General features: G+C 53.6%; 5 protein-coding genes across 5 annotated transcripts; 3 read left to right on the top strand and 2 right to left on the bottom strand.

Moving 5' to 3' along the window:
* The first annotated feature begins 652 nt into the window (after positions 1 to 652).
* LOC138731323 (feather keratin Cos1-2-like) lies at positions 653 to 7,372 on the top strand. The gene is made up of 2 exons (XM_069877177.1): positions 653 to 668; positions 6,991 to 7,372. The coding sequence occupies exon 2, from the start codon at positions 7,012 to 7,014 to the stop codon at positions 7,315 to 7,317; it is 306 nt and encodes a 101-aa protein (XP_069733278.1). The 5' UTR covers positions 653 to 668; positions 6,991 to 7,011; the 3' UTR covers positions 7,318 to 7,372.
* A 2,657-nt stretch (positions 7,373 to 10,029) lies between these two features.
* Positions 10,030 to 10,382, bottom strand: LOC138731132 (feather keratin Cos1-1/Cos1-3/Cos2-1-like). Its single transcript, XM_069876871.1, has one exon. It carries the CDS (start codon positions 10,353 to 10,355, stop codon positions 10,050 to 10,052), a length of 306 nt encoding a protein of 101 aa, XP_069732972.1. The 5' UTR covers positions 10,356 to 10,382; the 3' UTR covers positions 10,030 to 10,049.
* Positions 10,383 to 12,714: 2,332 nt separating this feature from the next.
* LOC138731077 (feather keratin Cos1-2-like) lies at positions 12,715 to 13,150 on the top strand. Its single transcript, XM_069876781.1, has one exon. It carries the CDS (start codon positions 12,744 to 12,746, stop codon positions 13,047 to 13,049), a length of 306 nt encoding a protein of 101 aa, XP_069732882.1. The 5' UTR covers positions 12,715 to 12,743; the 3' UTR covers positions 13,050 to 13,150.
* Positions 13,151 to 16,066: 2,916 nt separating this feature from the next.
* On the bottom strand, positions 16,067 to 16,419 carry LOC138731153 (feather keratin Cos1-1/Cos1-3/Cos2-1-like). Its single transcript, XM_069876894.1, has one exon. The coding sequence runs from the start codon at positions 16,390 to 16,392 to the stop codon at positions 16,087 to 16,089; it is 306 nt and encodes a 101-aa protein (XP_069732995.1). The 5' UTR covers positions 16,393 to 16,419; the 3' UTR covers positions 16,067 to 16,086.
* Positions 16,420 to 18,788: 2,369 nt separating this feature from the next.
* LOC138731084 (feather keratin Cos1-2-like) lies at positions 18,789 to 19,196 on the top strand. The gene has a single exon (XM_069876796.1). The coding sequence runs from the start codon at positions 18,790 to 18,792 to the stop codon at positions 19,093 to 19,095; it is 306 nt and encodes a 101-aa protein (XP_069732897.1). The 5' UTR covers position 18,789; the 3' UTR covers positions 19,096 to 19,196.
* The last annotated feature ends 1,134 nt before the right edge of the window (positions 19,197 to 20,330 follow it).

Genomic DNA, 20,330 nt, shown 5'->3' on the forward strand with positions numbered 1-20,330 from the left:
TCAGGGCTGCTTCTTCCCTGTCTTGGCCTTGCTGATACCATTGTTAGTTAGCGCTGCTGGGAGACTTCAGCCAGGGCCTTCTCCCCTTCCCATGAGGCAAGCTTTGAGGCTTCAGTACTAGCACTTGACCCCAACCTGAGCTGCATCTCCAGCAGTGACACATCTGTGCCTGTGTCTGCACAAGGACTTCACTTCTCACAATTGGACCTTGACATCCACAGGATTTCCCAGCTTTTCCTGAGTCAGGCCCCATCTGTGTAAAGACACCTGGAGATCTCTGGGCTCCTTCCTGTCGCATCATCATAACAGAAGAAGCCACCGCAGTGCCCCAGGCTGACGGCACCTGACTCCACTGCATCATTCTGGGACTCAGTCTGTGCCCATACCAACTCATCCAACCCTGCAGATCACGAGGCCTCTCATCCCAGCATCCAAAGAAGCATCCCCGAGGCAATGGCCATGACATCAAGCAGGAAATGCAAAGGCAGCACAGGGGGAAACAGTCACACTGCCATGTCATTACCTGGGATGTTTCCGTTCCTGAGGAGCACACAGGAAAATGCTTGTGGCAGCCTTTGGGCCCAAGGCAGGGAGAGGCTAGGATATAAGCAAGCCCAGCTGTTTGCTCTCTCCACCACTTCTGCCTCCTCCTTCTCCTTGGGAACCAGGTGGGTTGGAACACTCTTTGTCCTCTACCTCCCTCTCTTGTTCTGGTCTGTCCTTCAAGGACAAGTGAGCTGATCCCTGTTCCTTGGTCTTGTGTTGATGCTCTGAGATGGTGGTGTTGGGAGAGGGCAGAGGAGAGGTGGTCTGTCCTGGAGAGAGGCTGGGGCTGGGCTGAGGTGCCTCTTTTCTCCTGGTTGGTCAGGACGATCCCAGATCCTGGCTGCTGTGTGAAGGACCGTGTTGGCTCAGGGAAAGAGGCCCTAGTTCAGTCTGGCACAGCCACTGCCTGTCCATGTAAATGGTGCCTGGCTTTCATTTGGAGGTTTTACAGGGTTTTCCTGATGTGTCCCTGTGTTCTGTTTCCTCCCAGATTCACCTCCAGCCACAAGACATGTCCGGCTGTGACCAGTGCCGTCCCTGCGGCCCCTGCCAGCCCTGCGGCCCGTGCCCGCTGGCCAGCAGCTGCAATGAGTGCTGTTGCAGGCAATGCCAGGACTCCGTTGTGGTCATCGAGCCCTCTCCCGTGGTGGTGACCTTGCCCGGACCCATCCTCAGCTCCTACCCTCAGAACACCGCCGTCGGCTCCTCCACCTCTGCTGCTGTTGGCAGCATCCTCAGCTCTAACGGAGTGTCCATCAACACTGGCTGCTGTGACCTCTCCTGCCTCACCAGCTGCTACTGTGGCAACAGGTGTCGCCCCTGCTAAATCTGCTGGCTACGGCCCTGGACAAGAACCTCCAAGACTTCAAAATGTGGTGCTGGACAGGAGATAGAGTTTTCAGTCCTCTACAGTTTTGACCCATTCTTTCCTTCTTCGATTCTCTTCTCTCTCTCTTTCCTTTGCTTTTGTCTTTTCCAAGTTCTGTCCTGTGGTGACCTATTTGCCTCCCTTCCTCTGCAGGGCAGGCAGATGGACACCTCATAGGAGTTCCATGTGTCTTTTTGGCTGCCCCTGGTGCTCCGTGAGAGCCACCTCCTTCCCTTCTTTAGACTCATTAAATTTGTGCTGCATCCAATCCTCAGTCTCCGAGTCCTTCTTCCTTCTGCAAAATCTTTTCCCGTCTGTTCACAGGAAAAAGGGGGCTTTCTGGAGAAGATTGATTTCGGTATAACAGAGGAGCCTTCCTCATCTTTTAAGGACAATGATGGTAGCGCACATTTCACAGGGTTATCTTTTGCGCCATGTTCCTTGGTGCTGCAGGAGATATTTCTGGCTACTACTCAGCCCATGTTCATCAGTTCTTCCAATCTTGCTGCAACATCTCTCAGATTAGCCCAGATGCTTCTAGATGCTTCCTAGAAGCATCTATGGGACTCTAGAGGGATGCTGGGACTCTGTTCAGGGGTCCTGAGGGCCCTAGATAGGTACCCATGGGCTCTAGATAGGTCTGGGTGCCTTTAGAAGGGTCCCAGAGGTCTTGGGAGTCTATTGAGGGGTCCTGTTGGTTGTAGAAGGGTCCTGGAAGGTCTTAAGGGGGTGCCAGGGTGCTCTTGGTGTGGTCCTTGGAGTCCAAGAGGGGTGCTTGGAGGCCTTAAAGGGGTTCCAGGGCTATCTATATGGGTCCAGAGGGTCCCAGATGGGTCCTAGGGTCCTAGAAATGTCCTGGAAGGCCTTAAAGGTGTCCCAGGGGGCACTAGAGGTGTCCAGGTGTTAAAAAAGTGGTCCTAGAAGGCCCTAAATAGGTCCCAGGAGGGCTCTAGAGGGACCCAAGGAGTGTAAAAAGGGTCCTGGAAGGCCTTAAAGGGATTACAGGGCCATCTATAGGGGTCCAGAGGGTCCAAGATGTGTTCTGCATGTCTCTAAAGGGGTCGTGCAGGTCCTTATTTGGTCCTAGAATGCCCTAAAGTGGTCCCAGGGTGCTCTAGAGGGGTCCTGATGGTCCTAGAAGGGTCCCAGGGAGATCTAGAAGGGTCCAGGGAGTCTCTGTAAGTGTCCTAGAGGGCTCTAGAGCGGTGCTGGGGATCCCAACAGGGATCCTGAATGCCCTAGAGGGGTAATTAGGGGCTCTAGATAGCTCTGGGTGTCTTTAGATTGGTCCTAGGAGTTTCTAAAGGGATCCTGGGTGTCTCTAGTTGGGTGCTGGGGGTCCTAGAAGGGTCCAGGGCGTCTCTGCAAGTGTCCTAGGGGGCTCTAGAGCGGTGTTGGGGATCCCTACAGGGATCCTGAATGCCCTAGAGGGGTACTCAGGGGCTCTAGATAGCTCTGGGTGTCTTTAGATTGGTCCTGGGGGTCTCAAGATCCTGGGTGTCTCTAGTGGGGTGCTGGGGGTCCTAGAAGGGTCCTAGAGAAGTCCAGGGGGTCTCTACAAGTGTCCTAGGGGGCTCTAGAGGGGTGCTGGGGGTCCCTACAAGGGTCCTGAGTTCCTTAGATGAGCATTCAGGGGATCTAGAAAAGTCTGGGTGCCTTTAGAAGTGTCCTGTGGGGTCTCTAGAGAGACCCTGCAGATCCAAGAGTGGTCATGGGTTAGTCTATAGGGGTCCAGTGGGTCCTGGATGTCCAAGAAGGGTCTGTGAAGGCCCTAAAGGGGTAACAGAAAGTTGTAGATGTTTCCTGGGGTACTGGAAGGGATCTAGGGGGCCCTGGAGTGGTCATGAGGGACCCTAAAGGCGTACTGAAAGACCTAGATGAGTACTCGAGGGCTCAAGATAGGTCTGGGATAGGACCTAAGGGTCCTAGAAGTATCCTAGGGATCTCTAGGGGTGTCCTGGGGCTCTAATAGGGGTCCTGGAGGGCCTTAAAGTGCTCCCAGGGTGCTCTAGAGGGGTCCTGGTGTTCTAAGTGGAGTCCTGAAAGGACTTAAAGGGGTCCCAGGGGGCTCTTCAGTGGTCAGGGGTGTCCTGGAGTGGTCATGGAAGTCCTTAAAGGGGCCTCTGTTTGCCCTGTAAGGGTCCTAGAGATCCAAGATGAGTTATGCATTGTTCTAGAGTGGTAGGGTCCTCATCCCTAGAAGCATTCAAAAGATGTGTAGCCATGGCACTTCAGGATATGGTTTATTTGGCATATTGGGCTCAAGTTGAAAATATAATTTCATGGGCTTAAGGACCTCTCCCAACCATAACGATACTATCATTTCCTAAGAGCCAGAGGGGCTGCTGACATCATCCATTGCCTTCCCACAGCCATAGGACCCTCCCTCAAGGGCAGCAGTGGTTGGGCTCATCATTCAATGACCTCCAGGTCCATCAGGAAAGACGTAAAGTGAGGCTGGAAGGACTGGTGGCTGTGAATCCGGAGTAACTAGGAATGATTTCTACGGCTCCAAGGGATGGGGAGAAACGGACAATCCATTGCGATTAGTTGTACCCTCTCCTTCCTCGTGGAATGTGGAAGGCTCCACTGTTGCATCCAACACAATCTTCTATAATAAAAACCTCCTAAGCAGACACAAAGAGTTTACCCAGAAGAAAGGAGGACTCAGAGACCCAGGCGTGGATGCAGTACAACTTTAATGAGTCTAAAGAAGGGAAGGAGGTGGCTCCCAGGCAGCAGCAAGTGCATCACCAAGATGCTGTGAAGCTCCTGCGGGGCATCCATCTGCCTACCCTACAGAGAGAGGAAGGCCAACAGGTCCCCACTAGGCTGGCATTGGGACAAGGCAAAAACAAATGAAAGAGAGAGAAAGGACTGGAAGAAGGAAGCAATGGCTCAATGCTTTAGCAGGGCTGACATCTGCTGCCACAGTAGCCACTGGTGATGCAGGAGAGGTCAAGGCCCCCGGAGGAGATGGGAACGCCGTTAGAATTAAGGATGCTGCCAACAGCAGCGGAGGTGGAGGAGCCGACGGCGGTGTTCTGAGGGTAGGAGCTGAGGATGGGTCCGGGCAGGGTCACCACCACGGGAGAGGGCTCGATGACCACAACGGAGTCCTGGCACTGCCGCACACAGCACTCATTGCAGCTGCTGGCCAGCGGGCATGGGCCACAGGGCTGGCAGGGCTGGCACGGGTTGCAGCAGGACATGTCTCTGGGCAAGAGGTGCACCTGGGAGAGAGGAAAGAGAGCATGGGGACACCTTAAGATAAACACTGCCCAGACCAAGCCCAGGAGAGGCAGGGTACCACCTAGTCCAGCAGACACTGCCCAGCTCAAAACCCAGCAGACAACTCAAACTAGTCCAAGCCCCACTCCGGGCAAGACCTGCTATTCCGTTTCTTCTCCCAGGAGAAGCAACTCCCAGCCCTGTGCTAGGACAGCCCACAGCAGTTGAGACAGACATGGATGAACAGACCTGGTCTTGAAGGAGGAGGAGAAGCGGCTTCACACTCACCTGGTTCCCAGGGAGAGGACACAAGAGAAGTGGATGAGAGAGCAGGGAGCTGGGCTGCCTTTTATAGTGCTCCTGCCCTGCCTCAGGCCCAGAGGCTCCCTCTGGGCAAGGGAGAATATTCTGACAAGCTCACGTCAAACGCAAAGCATCCCAGCTAATGGCATGGGCTGTGTCCTCGGTTCCTGCCCTGCTGCCTTCTCATTTCCTGCCTGATGCCCTGTGCTTTCCCACATGAAGGATTCTGTCAGTGCTGGGATGAGAAGGCTGAGGATTTCTGGGACAGAAACACCCAAGTATGGGCGGAAGGCTCAGCTTCAGTGCTGGTGGCATCCCGTGCAGGCAGCTGATGTGTGCCTGGCTCATTGCTGCGGGCTTGGTTGTGGCAACGTTGTCAGGAAACAGGCACCATTCCTGTGTTTCCCCTTGGATGCCCAAGGAATCCCACATGACAGAGAATCTCTGGACACAGAATCACAGAGAGCTTTAGATGAGAGGGATCTTTCCCAGGGTTTTTTTCCAAGCCCCCTGCTAAAGAAGGAACATCTTTGACTTTTCACATCTTCGTCTTTCCCTCCCAACTCTTTCTTGTCTTCCATTCTTCTGGGCTACGCGACGCTCAAAGCCAATGTGGGGGATCTTCTGACCTCTCTCCCTCCACGTAGAAGCAGGTGGATGCCCTGTGGGATCTCTTCTGTGTGGAATGGGTACAGATTTTTGTGTGGTGTCAGTGCTCGCTGTGCCCTGGCTGCCTCCTCCTCTCAAAGGGACCTCAGTGCTCCATTCCAAATCATTGAAGTCTTCCGTAACCCATCTCTTCCTACATGCAATTTATTTTCGGGGTCATTGTCTTGACTATTCAAGAAAGAAGTGCATTGTCTTGAATGGTGGGATGAAGGAGGTTGCACAAGTGGTCCTGGGACCATTCCCAGAGGAAGTGGAGGCTGGGACACAGGACAATGGTTCATCGAGAGTGGGATCAAGTGCAGCCTCTGTAAGTCTGCAGGTGACACCAAGATGACTAGCATAGTTGACATAGCTGAGGGAGGGGATGTCATGCAGAGGGTCCTAGAAAAGCTCGATGGAAGCTGTGAGGTGTATGTTGGTTCCTATGCCCCTACTCTGTTTGAACAGGGGTGCAAAAGGGACACTCAAATGCTTCCTCAGGACTGGGCAGGGCAGAAAGCAACAACCCGAGGAAAACCTCATCACCATGATTAGAGGGAAAGACAGAGAAAGACCAGGCATTTCATCCCTTCAAGACAGCCCTCAGGTGACCAGCCAAGGACTGCAGGGTCTCTGCCGGCAAACACAGCCATGGCCAGCCCCTCCACTGCACCCCAGTCCAGAATCAGTTGCCTGCACAGCACCCATGCGGCACTTGAGCTGAGTCTTCTCCTGGCACTGACACATTCCTGACCCAGAAATCCTGGAATGTCTCCAACCCAGCATGCAGAAGAAGTTTCCAGGAGGAAAAGGGCATGGCATAAGGCAGGAAAGGATCAAGGAGGGTTGGGGAAAACAAGCACTCAGCCCATGTCATTAGCTGAGATGTTTACCATCCATCATGAGCACCTTTAGAAAATTGCCATTTTCGTGGAAGCTGCGTCCGAGCCTGAGGCAGGTCAGGGCCACCATAAAAGCCCGTGCAGCTCCTCGCTCTCTCATCCACTTCTCTCTCCTCCTTCTCTTTGGGAACCAGGTGAGTCTGAAGCCCTATGCTCCCCTCCCTTTCCTGGTCCTGCAGATTCCTGCTCCTCCATCCTCTGCAGGATAGTGGTGCTGCTTATCATGGGAGGGTGTAGAAGAGAAAATTTCTGACTCAAGTCGTATTGAGGACTTGCTGGAAGAGGTTCTTCCTTGAAGAAATAGACAGCAGCTTCACTGGGGCTGGTGACACTTTTCAAGACCGAATCTGGATGAGGCCAAGAAAATCCTGTGCCTCACTGGCAATGTTCTAACTCCCATCTCAGCAGATCTGTTAGACCCCTTTGCAGCGATTAGTAGTGAAGTGCTCCTCCCAGTCTCTGTGCTCTGATTCCTCTCTGCTCTCTCTCCAGGTTCACCTCCAGCCCAGAGACATGTCCTGCTGCAACCCGTGCCAGCCCTGCCAGCCCTGCGGCCCGTGCCCGCTGGCCAGCAGCTGCAATGAGTGCTGTGTGCGGCAGTGCCAGAGCTCCACCATCGCCATCCAGCCCTCCGCGGTGGTGGTGACCCTGCCCGGACCCATCCTCAGCTCCTTCCCTCAGAACACCGCCGTCGGCTCCTCCACCTCCGCTGCTGTTGGCAGCATCCTTAATTCTAATGGAGTTCCCATCTCCTCCGGGGGCCTTGACCTCTCCTGCATCACCAGCGGCTACTGTGGCAGCAGATGTCGGCCCTGCTAAACCTGCTGGAAATGTGCCTGCAAAAGCACCTCCTAAAACCTCAGAACGTGGTGGTGCACAGAAGTGCTTTGAGGCATTGTGTTTAGAGCTTTAAGCCATTTATTTCCTTCTTCCACTCTCCTCTCTCTTATTCCTTTGCTGTTGCCAATTAAAGGCGTGCTGCATCCAAGCCTGGGCCTCTGAGTCCTCTTTTGTTCTCTGTCAACTCTTCCAGTTTCTTCAGGGGAAAAGGAGTTTTTTCGGAGGGCATTTGGCTTAGTGCAACCAGAGAGCCTTGCTCAATGCCCAAGGAACCAGAGGGTAGGACTCGGTTCACTGCCTTGCATTTGTTTTTGACATGACTTTGGAGGTGCCCAAGACATTCCTGCTTCTCTTCAGCCCATGGCCATTGGTCCTTCTTGCCTTACTTCACCTCTTCCCAGATGAGTCTGGAGTGCTTGGTTCCAGAGTACATTCTCTTCATGGGAAGTCCAAGCACTTCTGGGCCTTGTCGCTGGGAGGCCACTGGTAGCGTTCAGCAGCTCCTCTGGCTTTTGGGAATCATAGAACCATAAAGGTTCAAGCAAACCTCTAAGATCATCACATCTTTCCGTCAGTGCAACCCTTCGATGTCTTCAAAGCCACGTCCTTACAGGTCACGGCCATGCATTCTTGTAACACTTCCAGGTATTTAGACTCAACTACTGACCTGGTTGGCCTCTGCCAGGGCTTCACCTTCTTTCAGTCGGGAAATATTTCCTTATACCCAGTCTAAACTTCTCCTGGGGACACTTGTGGCCATTTCCTCACATCTTATCTCTTTCCAGTAGGGAGAAGAGACCAACATGCACCTCACTGCAATCTCCTTTCAAGGAGGTGATGAGGTCTCCCCTCCATACAACTCTCTGGACTTGCCTAGACAGCCAGTTTTTTTTCCCCAATAAAAATTTGGCCCAACCAAGCCAGGAAGAAGACGAGGAAGAGGAGACTTTGAGGTCTAGTGAAGTTGAATTCTCCTAGTATACTCTCCTTCCATCCTTACAGCCATCATCTGACAAAGGCTTCTCCCACAGCACAGCTCCCTCCTAAGCAGGAGGAACAGCCCTGAGTACTTGTGCGGCTGCTGACCTGCCAGGTCCTCCTGCAGCACTGGGATTCTCCCACGAAGGCAGCATGAGCTGAGATCAGCTTCTGAGGCCAAGGGGAATATTTCTGGTCCGTGAGGGATACGCCGATGGTCACTGGCTGTGGAGAAGCCAGAGATGTAGCTCTCAGAGCTAAGGGAAAGGGGGAGGCCCACAGTCAGTGTGTCCTGCCCTCCCATCAATCCAGGAATGAGAGAGGGCCCATTGCTCACCCATTTGTTCCCTCCCAGTACAATTTCTTTCTTCCTAGGTCGCTTTAGAGAGAATCCAGGAAGGAAAGGATCACTCAGATTTTGTGGCTGGGCTGCAGCAGGGGTTAAGGAGTGTAAAGAGGGGACTAAGATGTCTCTGAGGACAGAGGTCTGATTGGTAAGATTGACCTGGGCAGCCAAGAGTCAGTGCCCAACAGAGAAAAGGCCAGGTAGGTCCCCCTCCATGTAAACTGGCCTTGGAAGAAGCCTCAAGATCTGGAGAAGTGCAAAAGAAGAAGGGAAAAGGAAGGAACGGAGTGAGTGGAGGAAGGCAATGAGAAACATTGGCCATGTTATCAGAGAGTTCAGGCTGGCCCCTCTCGCAGAGCTCAAACCCGTTGCAGGAGAAGAGAGTCCAGGTCCACCCCTCTCACAGAAGTGGCCATCATCTCCCTCCTTCTGCCTGGCATCATCATCACCTGGGAGGCTGTGAACCCAAGGCAACAGTTTTCATGCTGTCTCCAGGCAGACTTGGAAGGGCTAGATTCCTTGATCAGGTCTTTGCTCTTGACCCATTAAAATCTTGGAGGTTACAGTGTTGTCCTGTCTCTGTTGAGATGGTAGAGCCCTATCTACTGACTGGCCCTTGTGACTGACCCTTGTGACTGTCCCTTGTGTCCCTAGCTTTTGTTTCAAAGCAGGTTCCTTATGGGCATCAGGTTCCTGATAGGCATTGTTCAGCTGCTGTGTGGCATCAGCCTGGAAAGGTGAGCCATTCAGATTCCTCCCTGATGCCTCCAGTGTTCAAGCCCAAAGTGTCCACCATTTGAATTGATGTTTCCCCTCCTATCCAGACAACAGGGGTCAATGAGACTGGAAGGACTGATGGCTGTGGGCTCAGGAGTAACCAGGAATAACTTCCGCAACTCCAGGTTTCAAGGCACAAAAGAAATACCAGTGCGCTGAGTCCTACCCTCTCCTTCCACGGGGAATGGAAAACGATCCTCTGTTGCCCCCAAGACAATCCTGTCCAGAAAGCCACCTTTTCCCATGAGCAGATTGGAAGAATTGTCACAGAAGGAAGGACTCGGAGGCCATGGTGTGGATGCAGCACAACTTTAATGAGTCTAAAGAAGAAAAGGAGGTGGCTCCAAGGTAAAACCATGGGCAGCCACCAAGGCATGGAGCAGCTCCTGCAAGGTGTCCATCTGCGTGCCCTGCAGAGGGAGGGTGGCCAACAGGTCCCCACTAGGCTGGCATTGGGACAAGGCAACAGCAAAGAAAAGAGAGAGAAAGGACTGGAAGAAGGAAGCAGTGGCTCAAAGCTCTAAACACAATGCCCCGGCGCTCTGTCTCTCGTCCAGATCGACATTCCGAGGTCTTCAGAGGTTCTTGTCCATCGATGTTGTGAGCAGGTTTAACAGGGCCGACATCTGCTGCCACAGTAGCCGCTGGTGATGCAGGAGAGGTCAAGGCCCCCGGAGGAGATGGGAACGCCGTTAGAGCTGAGGATGCTGCCAACAGCAGCGGAGGTGGAGGAGCCGACGGCGGTGTTCTGAGGGTAGGAGCTGAGGATGGGTCCGGGCAGGGTCACCACCACGGGAGAGGGCTCGATGACCACAACGGAGTCCTGGCACTGCCGCACACAGCACTCATTGCAGCTGCTGGCCAGCGGGCACGGGCCACAGGGCTGGCAGGGCTGGCACGGGTTGCAGCAGGACATGTCTCTGGGCAAGAGGTGCACCTGGGAGAGAGGAAAGAGAACATGGGGACACCTGAAGAGAAGCACTGCCCAGACCAAGCTCAGGGGAAGCGAGGCACCTCCTGGACCGGCAGTCACTGCCCAGCTCAAAGCCCACCGGACAACTCAAACAAGTCCCACATGCTCTCTGGGCAAGACCTGCTCTTTCCTTCCCTCTCCCAGGAGAAGCAGCTCCCAGCCCTGTGCTAGGGCAGTAAACAGCAGCTGAGACAGACACGGATGAACAGACCTGGTCTTAAAGGAGGAGGAGAAGAGGCTTCACACTCACCTGGTTCCCAGGGAGAGGACACAAGAGAAGTGGATGAGAGAGCAGGGAGCTGGGCTGCCTTTTATAGTGCTCCTGCCCTGCCTCAGGCCCAGAGGCTCCCTCTGGGCAAGGGAGAATATTCTGACAAGCTCAAGTCAAACGCAAAGCATCCCAGCTAATGGCATGGGCTGTGTCCTCGGTTCCTGCCCTGCTGCCTTCTCATTTCCTGCCTGATGCCCTGTGATTTCCCACATGAAGGATTCTGTCAGTGCCGGGATGAGAAGGCTGAGGATTTCTGGGACAGAAACACCCAAGTATGGGCGGAAGGCTCAGCTTCAGTGCTGGTGGCATCCCGTGCAGGCAGCTGATGTGTGCCTGGCTCATTGCTGCGGGCTTGATTGTGGCAACGTTGTCAGGAAACAGGCACCATTCCTGTGTTTCCCCTTGGATGCCCAAGGAATCCCACATGACAGAGAATCTCTGGACATAGAATCACAGAGAGCTTTAGATGAGAGGGATCTTTCCCAGGGGTTTTTTCCAAGCCCCCTGCTAAAGAAGGAACATCTTTGACTTTTCACATCTTCGTCTTTCCCTCCCAACTCTTTCTTGTCTTCCATTCTTCTGGGCTACGCGACGCTCAAAGCCAATGTGGGGGATCTTCTGACCTCTCTCCCTCCATGTAGGATCCCTGTGGGATCTCTTCTGTATGGAATGGGTACAGATTTTTGCGTGGTGTCAGTGTTGGCCGTGCCCTGGCTGCCTCCTCCTCTCAAAGGGACCTCAGTGCTCCATTCCAAATCATCGAAGTCTTCTTTATCTCAGCCGCTGCCTCCATCCAATACTTTTTTGGGGCCGCTCTACTGACTGTTTAAGAAAGAAGCAAAATATCTTGGATGGTGGGAGGAAGGAGGTTGCACAAGTGGTCCTGGGACCATTCCCAGAGGAAGTGGAGGCTGGGACACAGGACAATGGTTCATTGACAACGGGATCAGGTGCAGCCTTTGTAAGTCTACAGGTGGCACCAAGATGATTAATGTGGCTGACATAGCTGAGGGAGAGCATGGCACCCAGAGGGTCCTACACAAGCTCAAAGGAAGCCTTTGATGTATATGCCAAGCCCTCTGCCCTTGCTGTATTTGAATGGGGGTGCCAAAAGGGACTCTCAAATGCTTCCTCAGGATCGGGCAGGGAAGCAGGCAGCATCCCTAGGAAAAACTCTTCGTTATGCAGGCAGGGAGGGAAAGAAAAAGACCCACCATATCTTCCCTCAAGGACAGCCCTTGGGTGACCAGCCAAGGATTGCAGGGTCTCTGCCTGCCAACGCAGCCACCGGCAGCCCCACCACTGTGCCCCAGTCCAGCATCAGTTGCCTGCACAGCACCCATGCGGCACTTGAGCTGAGTCTTCTCCTGGCACTGACACATTCCTGACCCAGAAATCCTGGAACGCCTCCATCCCAGCACGCAGAAGAAGCTTCCAGGAGGGAAGGGGCATGGCATAAGGCAGGAAATGAACAAGGAGGGTTGGGGAAAACAAGCACCCAGCCCATGTCATTAGCTGGGATGTTTTCCGTCCATCATGAGCACCTTTAGAAAATTGCCACTTCCGTGGAAGCTGCGTCCGAGCCTGAGGCAGGTCAGGGCCACCATAAAAGCCCGTGCAGCTCCTCGCTCTCTCATCCACTTCTCTCTCCTCCTTCTCTTTGGGAACCAGGTGAGTCTGAAGCCCTTTCCTCCCCTCCCTTTCCTGGCCCTGCAGAATCCTGCTCCTCCCTCCTCTGCAGGATAGTAGTGCTGCTTATCATGGGAGGGTGAAGAAGAGAAAATTTCTGACTCAAGTCGTATTGAGGACTTGCTGGAAGAGGTTCTTCCTTGAAGAAATAGGCAGCAGCTTCACTGGGGCTGGTGACACTTTATGATAGTGTGTCTGGATGAGGCCAAGAAACCCTTTTGTCTCACTGGCAATGTTCTAACTCCCATCTCACCAGATCTATTTGACCCCTTTGCAGTGATGTGGTGGATTCGTTGTAAAGTGCTCCTCCCATGTCTCTGTGCTCTGATTCCTCTCTGCTCTCTCTCCAGGTTCACCTCCAGCCCCCAGACATGTCCTGCTGCAACCCGTGCCAGCCCTGCCAGCCCTGCGGCCCGTGCCCGCTGGCCAGCAGCTGCAATGAGTGCTGTGTGCGGCAGTGCCAGAGCTCCACCATCGCCATCCAGCCCTCCGCGGTGGTGGTGACCCTGCCCGGACCCATCCTCAGCTCCTTCCCTCAGAACACCGCCGTCGGCTCCTCCACCTCCGCTGCTGTTGGCAGCATCCTCAGCTCTAACGGCGTTCCCATCTCCTCCGGGGGCCTTGACCTCTCCTGCATCACCAGCGGCTACTGTGGCAGCAGATGTCGGCCCTGCTAAACCTGCTGGAAATGTGCCTGCAAAAGCACCTCCTAAAACCTCAGAACGTGGTGGTGCACAGAAGTGCTTTGAGGCATTGTGTTTAGAGCTTTGAGCCAGTTTTTCCCTTCTTCCACTCTGTTCTCTCTTATTCCTTTGCTGTTGCTAATTAAAGGCGTGCTGCATCCAAGCCTGAGCCTCTGAGTCCTCTTTTGTTCTCTGTCAACTCTTCCAGTTTCTTCAGGGGAAAAGGAGATTTTCGGAGGGCATTTGGCTTAGTGCAACCAGAGAGCCTTGCTCAATGCCCAAGGAACCAGAGGGTAGGACTCGGTTCACTGCCTTGCATTTGTTTTTGACATGACTTTGGAGGTGCCAAAGACATTCCTGCTTCTCTTCAGCCCATGGCCATTGGTCCTCCTTGCCTTACTTCACCTCTTCCCAGATGGGTCTGGAGTGCTTGGTTCCAGAGTACATTCTCTTCATGGGAAGTCCAAGCACTTCTGGGCCTTGTCGCTGGGAGGCCACTGGTAGCGTTCAGCAGCTCCTCTGGCTTTTGGGAATCATAGAACCATAAAGGTTCAAGCAAACCTCTAAGATCATCACATCTTTCCGTCAGTGCAACCCTTCGATGTCTTCAAAGCCACGTCCTTACAGGTCACGGCCATGCATTCTTGTAACACTTCCAGGTATTTAGACTCAACTACTGACCTGGTTGGCCTCTGCCAGGGCTTCACCTTCTTTCAGTCGGGAAATATTTCCTTATACCCAGTCTAAACTTCTCCTGGGGACACTTGTGGCCATTTCCACACATCTTATCTCTTTCCAGTAGGGAGAAGAGACCAACATGCACCTCACTGCAATCTCCTTTCAAGGAGGTGATGAGGTCTCCCCTCAATACAACTCTCTGGACTTGCCTAGACAGCCAGGTTTTTTTCCCCAATAAAATTTGGCCCAACCAAGCCAGGAAGAAGACGAGGAAGAGGAGACTTTGAGGTCTAGTGAAGTTGAATTCTCCTAGTATACTCTCCTTCCATCCTTACAGCCATCATCTGACCAAGGCTTCTCCCACAGCACAGCTCCCTCCTAAGCAAGAGGAACAGCCCTGAGTGCTTGTGTGGCTGCTGACCTGCCAGGTCCTCCTGCAGCACTGGGATTCTCCCACGAAGGCAGCATGAGCTGAGATCAGCTTCTGAGGCCAAGGGGAATATTTCTGGTCAGTGAGGGATACGCCGATGGTCACTGGCTGTGGAGAAGCCAGAGATGTAACTCTCAGAGCTAAGGGAAAGGGGGAGGCCCACAGTCAGTGTGTCCTGCCCTCCCATCAATCCAGGAATGAGAGAGGGCCCATTGCTCACCCATTTGTTCCCTCCCAGTACAATTTCTTTCTTCCTAGGTCGCTTTAGAGAGAATCCAGGAAGGAAAGGATCACTCAGATTTTGTGGCTGGGCTGCAGCAGGGGTTAAGGAGTGTAAAGAGGGGACTAAGATGTCTCTGAGGACAGAGGTCTGATTGGTAAGATTGACCTGGGCAGCCAAGAGTCAGTGCCCAACAGAGAAAAGGCCAGGTAGGTCCCCCTCCATGTAAACTGGCCTTGGAAGAAGCCTCAAGATCTGGAGAAGTGCAAAAGAAGAAGGGAAAAGGAAGGAATGGAGGGAGTGGAGGAAGGCAATGAGAAACATTGGCCATGTTATCAGAGAGTTCAGGCTGGCCCCTCTCACAGAGCTCAAACCCGTTGCAGGAGAAGAGAGTCCAGGTCCACCCCTCTCACAGAAGTGGCCATCATCTCCCTCCTTCTGCCTGGCATCATCATCACCTGGGAGGCTGTGAACCCAAGGCAACAGTTTTCATGCTGTCTCCAGGCAGACTTGGATGGGCTAGATTCCTCGATCAGGTCTTTGCTCTTGACCCATTAAAATCTTGGAGGTTACAGTGTTGTCCTGTCTCTGTTGAGATGGTAGAGCCCTATCTACTGACGGTCCCTTGTGCAGAGGGGAGGAGCTTTTGTTTCAAAGCAAGCGTCCTGGGAAAGTGGTTTGGCATTGGCCAGCTGATGTCCTTCCGCAGGAGAAGCCGGAGCTGCATGTTTTGAAACCTCCAGCAGGATTCTTGCCAAGTCCAGCTGCTTGTTGTCAGTGTTCCTAGGTTACCATTTCTTCCTTTTGGGAAGACACCACAACGCAGAGTGATGGCATCCTGTCTCTAACTCTTTAGTGCCTCAACATCCTCCTCCTGCGGGGAGAGTCCAAGGGAAACTGCTCCTGTCTGTGTCCTGGCAAACACCCACCCTGCAAAGGGCACTTGACAGCCTGGGCTGCCTTGGCTGCTCTGCTCAGCGAGACTGATGAGCAGAAACCCCTCAGGTTCCTGATGGGCATTGTTGAGCTGCTGTGTGGCATCAGCCTGGAAAGGTGAGCCATTCAGATTCCTCCCTGATGCCTCCAGTGTTCAAGCCCAAAGTGTCCACCATTTGAATTGATGTTTCCCCTTCTATCCAGACAACAGGGGTCAATGAGACTGGAAGGACTGATGGCCATGGGCTCAGGAGTAACCAGGAATAACTTCCGCAACTCCAGGTTTCAAGGCACAAAAGAAATACCAGTGCGCTGAGTCCTACTCTCTCCTTCCACGGGGAATGGAAAACGATCCTCTGTTGCCCCCAAGACAATCCTGTCCAGAAAGCCACCTTTTCCCATGAGCAGATTGGAAGAATTGTCACAGAAGGAAGGACTCGGAGGCCATGGTGTGGATGCAGCACAACTTTAATGAGTCTAAAGAAGAAAAGGAGGTGGCTCCAAGGTAAAACCATGGGCAGCCACCAAGGCATGGAGCAGCTCCTGCAAGGTGTCCATCTGCGTGCCCTGCAGAGGGAGGGTGGCCAACAGGTCCCCACTAGGCTGGCATTGGGACAAGGCAACAGCAAAGAAAAGAGAGAGAAAGGACTGGAAGAAGGAAGCAGTGGCTCAAAGCTCTAAACACAATGCCCCGGCGCTCTGTCTCTCGTCCAGATTGACATTCCGAGGTCTTCAGAGGTTCTTGTCCATCGATGTTGTGAGCAGGTTTAACAGGGCCGACATCTGCTGCCACAGTAGCCGCTGGTGATGCAGGAGAGGTCAAGGCCCCCGGAGGAGATGGGAACGCCGTTAGAGCTGAGGATGCTGCCAACAGCAGCGGAGGTGGAGGAGCCGACGGCGGTGTTCTGAGGGTAGGAGCTGAGGATGGGTCCGGGCAGGGTCACCACCACGGGAGAGGGCTCGATGACCACAACGGAGTCCTGGCACTGCCGCACACAGCACTCATTGCAGCTGCTGGCCAGCGGGCACGGGCCACAGGGCTGGCAGGGCTGGCACGGGTTGCAGCAGGACATGTCTCTGGGCAAGAGGTGCACCTGGGAGAGAGGAAAGAGAACATGGGGACACCTGAAGAGAAGCACTGCCCAGACCAAGCTCAGGGGAAGCGAGGCACCTCCTGGACCGGCAGTCACTGCCCAGCTCAAAGCCCACCGGACAACTCAAACAAGTCCCACATGCTCTCTGGGCAAGACCTGCTCTTTCCTTCCCTCTCCCAGGAGAAGCAGCTCCCAGCCCTGTGCTAGGGCAGTAAACAGCAGCTGAGACAGACACGGATGAACAGACCTGGTCTTAAAGGAGGAGGAGAAGAGGCTTCACACTCACCTGGTTCCCAGGGAGAGGACACAAGAGAAGTGGATGAGAGAGCAGGGAGCTGGGCTGCCTTTTATAGTGCTCCTGCCCTGCCTCAGGCCCAGAGGCTCCCTCTGGGCAAGGGAGAATATTCTGACAAGCTCACGTCAAACGCAAAGCATCCCAGCTAATGGCATGGGCTGTGTCCTCGGTTCCTGCCCTGCTGCCTTCTCATTTCCTGCCTGATGCCCTGTGCTTTCCCACATGAAGGATTCTGTCAGTGCCGGGATGAGAAGGCTGAGGATTTCTGGGACAGAAACACCCAAGTATGGGCGGAAGGCTCAGCTTCAGTGCTGGTGGCATCCCGTGCAGGCAGCTGATGTGTGCCTGGCTCATTGCTGCGGGCTTGATTGTGGCAACGTTGTCAGGAAACAGGCACCATTCCTGTGTTTCCCCTTGGATGCCCAAGGAATCCCACATGACAGAGAATCTCTGGACATAGAATCACAGAGAGCTTTAGATGAGAGGGATCTTTCCCAGGGGTTTTTTCCAAGCCCCCTGCTAAAGAAGGAACATCTTTGACTTTTCACATCTTCGTCTTTCCCTCCCAACTCTTTCTTGTCTTCCATTCTTCTGGGCTACGCGACGCTCAAAGCCAATGTGGGGGATCTTCTGACCTCTCTCCCTCCATGTAGGAGGGATCCCACAGGGGTGGGATCTCTTCTGTATGGAATGGGTACAGATTTTTGCGTGGTGTCAGTGTTGGCCGTGCCCTGGCTGCCTCCTCCTCTCAAAGGGACCTCAGTGCTCCATTCCAAATCATCGAAGTCTTCTTTATCTCAGCCGCTGCCTCCATCCAATACTTTTTTGGGGCCGCTCTACTGACTGTTTAAGAAAGAAGCAAAATATCTTGGATGGTGGGAGGAAGGAGGTTGCACAAGTGGTCCTGGGACCATTCCCAGAGGAAGTGGAGGCTGGGACACAGGACAATGGTTCATTGACAACGGGATCAGGTGCAGCCTTTGTAAGTCTACAGGTGGCACCAAGATGATTAATGTGGCTGACATAGCTGAGGGAGAGCATGGCACCCAGAGGGTCCTACACAAGCTCAAAGGAAGCCTTTGATGTATATGCCAAGCCCTCTGCCCTTGCTGTATTTGAATGGGGGTGCCAAAAGGGACTCTCAAATGCTTCCTCAGGATCGGGCAGGGAAGCAGGCAGCATCCCTAGGAAAAACTCTTCGTTATGCAGGCAGGGAGGGAAAGAAAAAGACCCAGCATATCTTCCCTCAAGGACAGCCCTTGGGTGACCAGCCAAGGATTGCAGGGTCTCTGCCTGCCAACGCAGCCACCGGCAGCCCCACCACTGTGCCCCAGTCCAGCATCAGTTGCCTGCACAGCACCCATGTGGCACTTGAGCTGAGTCTTCTCCTGGCACTGACACATTCCTGACCCAGAAATCCTGGAACGCCTCCATCCCAGCATGCAGAAGAAGCTTCCAGGAGGGAAGGGGCATGGCATAAGGCAGGAAATGAACAAGGAGGGTTGGGGAAAACAAGCACCCAGCCCATGTCATTAGCTGGGATGTTTTCCGTCCATCATGAGCACCTTTAGAAAATTGCCACTTCCGTGGAAGCTGCGTCCGAGCCTGAGGCAGGTCAGGGCCACCATAAAAGCCCGTGCAGCTCCTCGCTCTCTCATCCACTTCTCTCTCCTCCTTCTCTTTGGGAACCAGGTGAGTCTGAAGCCCTTTCCTCCCCTCCCTTTCCTGGCCCTGCAGAATCCTGCTCCTCCCTCCTCTGCAGGATAGTAGTGCTGCTTATCATGGGAGGGTGAAGAAGAGAAAATTTCTGACTCAAGTCGTATTGAGGACTTGCTGGAAGAGGTTCTTCCTTGAAGAAATAGGCAGCAGCTTCACTGGGGCTGGTGACACTTTATGATAGTGTGTCTGGATGAGGCCAAGAAACCCTTTTGTCTCACTGGCAATGTTCTAACTCCCATCTCACCAGATCTATTTGACCCCTTTGCAGTGATGTGGTGGATTCGTTGTAAAGTGCTCCTCCCATGTCTCTGTGCTCTGATTCCTCTCTGCTCTCTCTCCAGGTTCACCTGCAGCCCCCAGACATGTCCTGCTGCAACCCGTGCCAGCCCTGCCAGCCCTGCGGCCCGTGCCCGCTGGCCAGCAGCTGCAATGAGTGCTGTGTGCGGCAGTGCCAGAGCTCCACCATCGCCATCCAGCCCTCCGCGGTGGTGGTGACCCTGCCCGGACCCATCCTCAGCTCCTTCCCTCAGAACACCGCCGTCGGCTCCTCCACCTCCGCTGCTGTTGGCAGCATCCTCAGCTCTAACGGCGTTCCCATCTCCTCCGGGGGCCTTGACCTCTCCTGCATCACCAGCGGCTACTGTGGCAGCAGATGTCGGCCCTGCTAAACCTGCTGGAAATGTGCCTGCAAAAGCACCTCCTAAAACCTCAGAACGTGGTGGTGCACAGAAGTGCTTTGAGGCATTGTGTTTAGAGCTTTGAGCCAGTTTTTCCCTTCTTCCACTCTGTTCTCTCTTATTCCTTTGCTGTTGCTAATTAAAGGCGTGCTGCATCCAAGCCTGAGCCTCTGAGTCCTCTTTTGTTCTCTGTCAACTCTTCCAGTTTCTTCAGGGGAAAAGGAGATTTTCGGAGGGCATTTGGCTTAGTGCAACCAGAGAGCCTTGCTCAATGCCCAAGGAACCAGAGGGTAGGACTCGGTTCACTGCCTTGCATTTGTTTTTGACATGACTTTGGAGGTGCCAAAGACATTCCTGCTTCTCTTCAGCCCATGGCCATTGGTCCTCCTTGCCTTACTTCACCTCTTCCCAGATGGGTCTGGAGTGCTTGGTTCCAGAGTACATTCTCTTCATGGGAAGTCCAAGCACTTCTGGGCCTTGTCGCTGGGAGGCCACTGGTAGCGTTCAGCAGCTCCTCTGGCTTTTGGGAATCATAGAACCATAAAGGTTCAAGCAAACCTCTAAGATCATCACATCTTTCCGTCAGTGCAACCCTTCGATGTCTTCAAAGCCACGTCCTTACAGGTCACGGCCATGCATTCTTGTAACACTTCCAGGTATTTAGACTCAACTACTGACCTGGTTGGCCTCTGCCAGGGCTTCACCTTCTTTCAGTCGGGAAATATTTCCTTATACCCAGTCTAAACTTCTCCTGGGGACACTTGTGGCCATTTCCACACATCTTATCTCTTTCCAGTAGGGAGAAGAGACCAACATGCACCTCACTGCAATCTCCTTTCAAGGAGGTGATGAGGTCTCCCCTCAATACAACTCTCTGGACTTGCCTAGACAGCCAGGTTTTTTTCCCCAATAAAATTTGGCCCAACCAAGCCAGGAAGAAGACGAGGAAGAGGAGACTTTGAGGTCTAGTGAAGTTGAATTCTCCTAGTATACTCTCCTTCCATCCTTACAGCCATCATCTGACCAAGGCTTCTCCCACAGCACAGCTCCCTCCTAAGCAAGAGGAACAGCCCTGAGTGCTTGTGTGGCTGCTGACCTGCCAGGTCCTCCTGCAGCACTGGGATTCTCCCACGAAGGCAGCATGAGCTGAGATCAGCTTCTGAGGCCAAGGGGAATATTTCTGGTCAGTGAGGGATACGCCGATGGTCACTGGCTGTGGAGAAGCC

The sequence above is a fragment of the Phaenicophaeus curvirostris genome, chromosome 26 (assembly GCF_032191515.1).
Source record: "Phaenicophaeus curvirostris isolate KB17595 chromosome 26, BPBGC_Pcur_1.0, whole genome shotgun sequence".
In the NCBI taxonomy this organism is placed as follows: Eukaryota; Metazoa; Chordata; class Aves; order Cuculiformes; family Cuculidae; genus Phaenicophaeus; species Phaenicophaeus curvirostris.

Excerpts from the sequence above, each read along its gene's own strand:
- LOC138731323 (XM_069877177.1), top strand. The coding sequence starts at position 7,012 with ATGTCCTGCTGCAACCCGTGCCAGCCCTGCCAGCCCTGCGGCCCGTGC.
- LOC138731132 (XM_069876871.1), bottom strand. The coding sequence starts at position 10,355 with ATGTCCTGCTGCAACCCGTGCCAGCCCTGCCAGCCCTGTGGCCCGTGC.
- LOC138731077 (XM_069876781.1), top strand. The coding sequence starts at position 12,744 with ATGTCCTGCTGCAACCCGTGCCAGCCCTGCCAGCCCTGCGGCCCGTGC.
- LOC138731153 (XM_069876894.1), bottom strand. The coding sequence starts at position 16,392 with ATGTCCTGCTGCAACCCGTGCCAGCCCTGCCAGCCCTGTGGCCCGTGC.
- LOC138731084 (XM_069876796.1), top strand. The coding sequence starts at position 18,790 with ATGTCCTGCTGCAACCCGTGCCAGCCCTGCCAGCCCTGCGGCCCGTGC.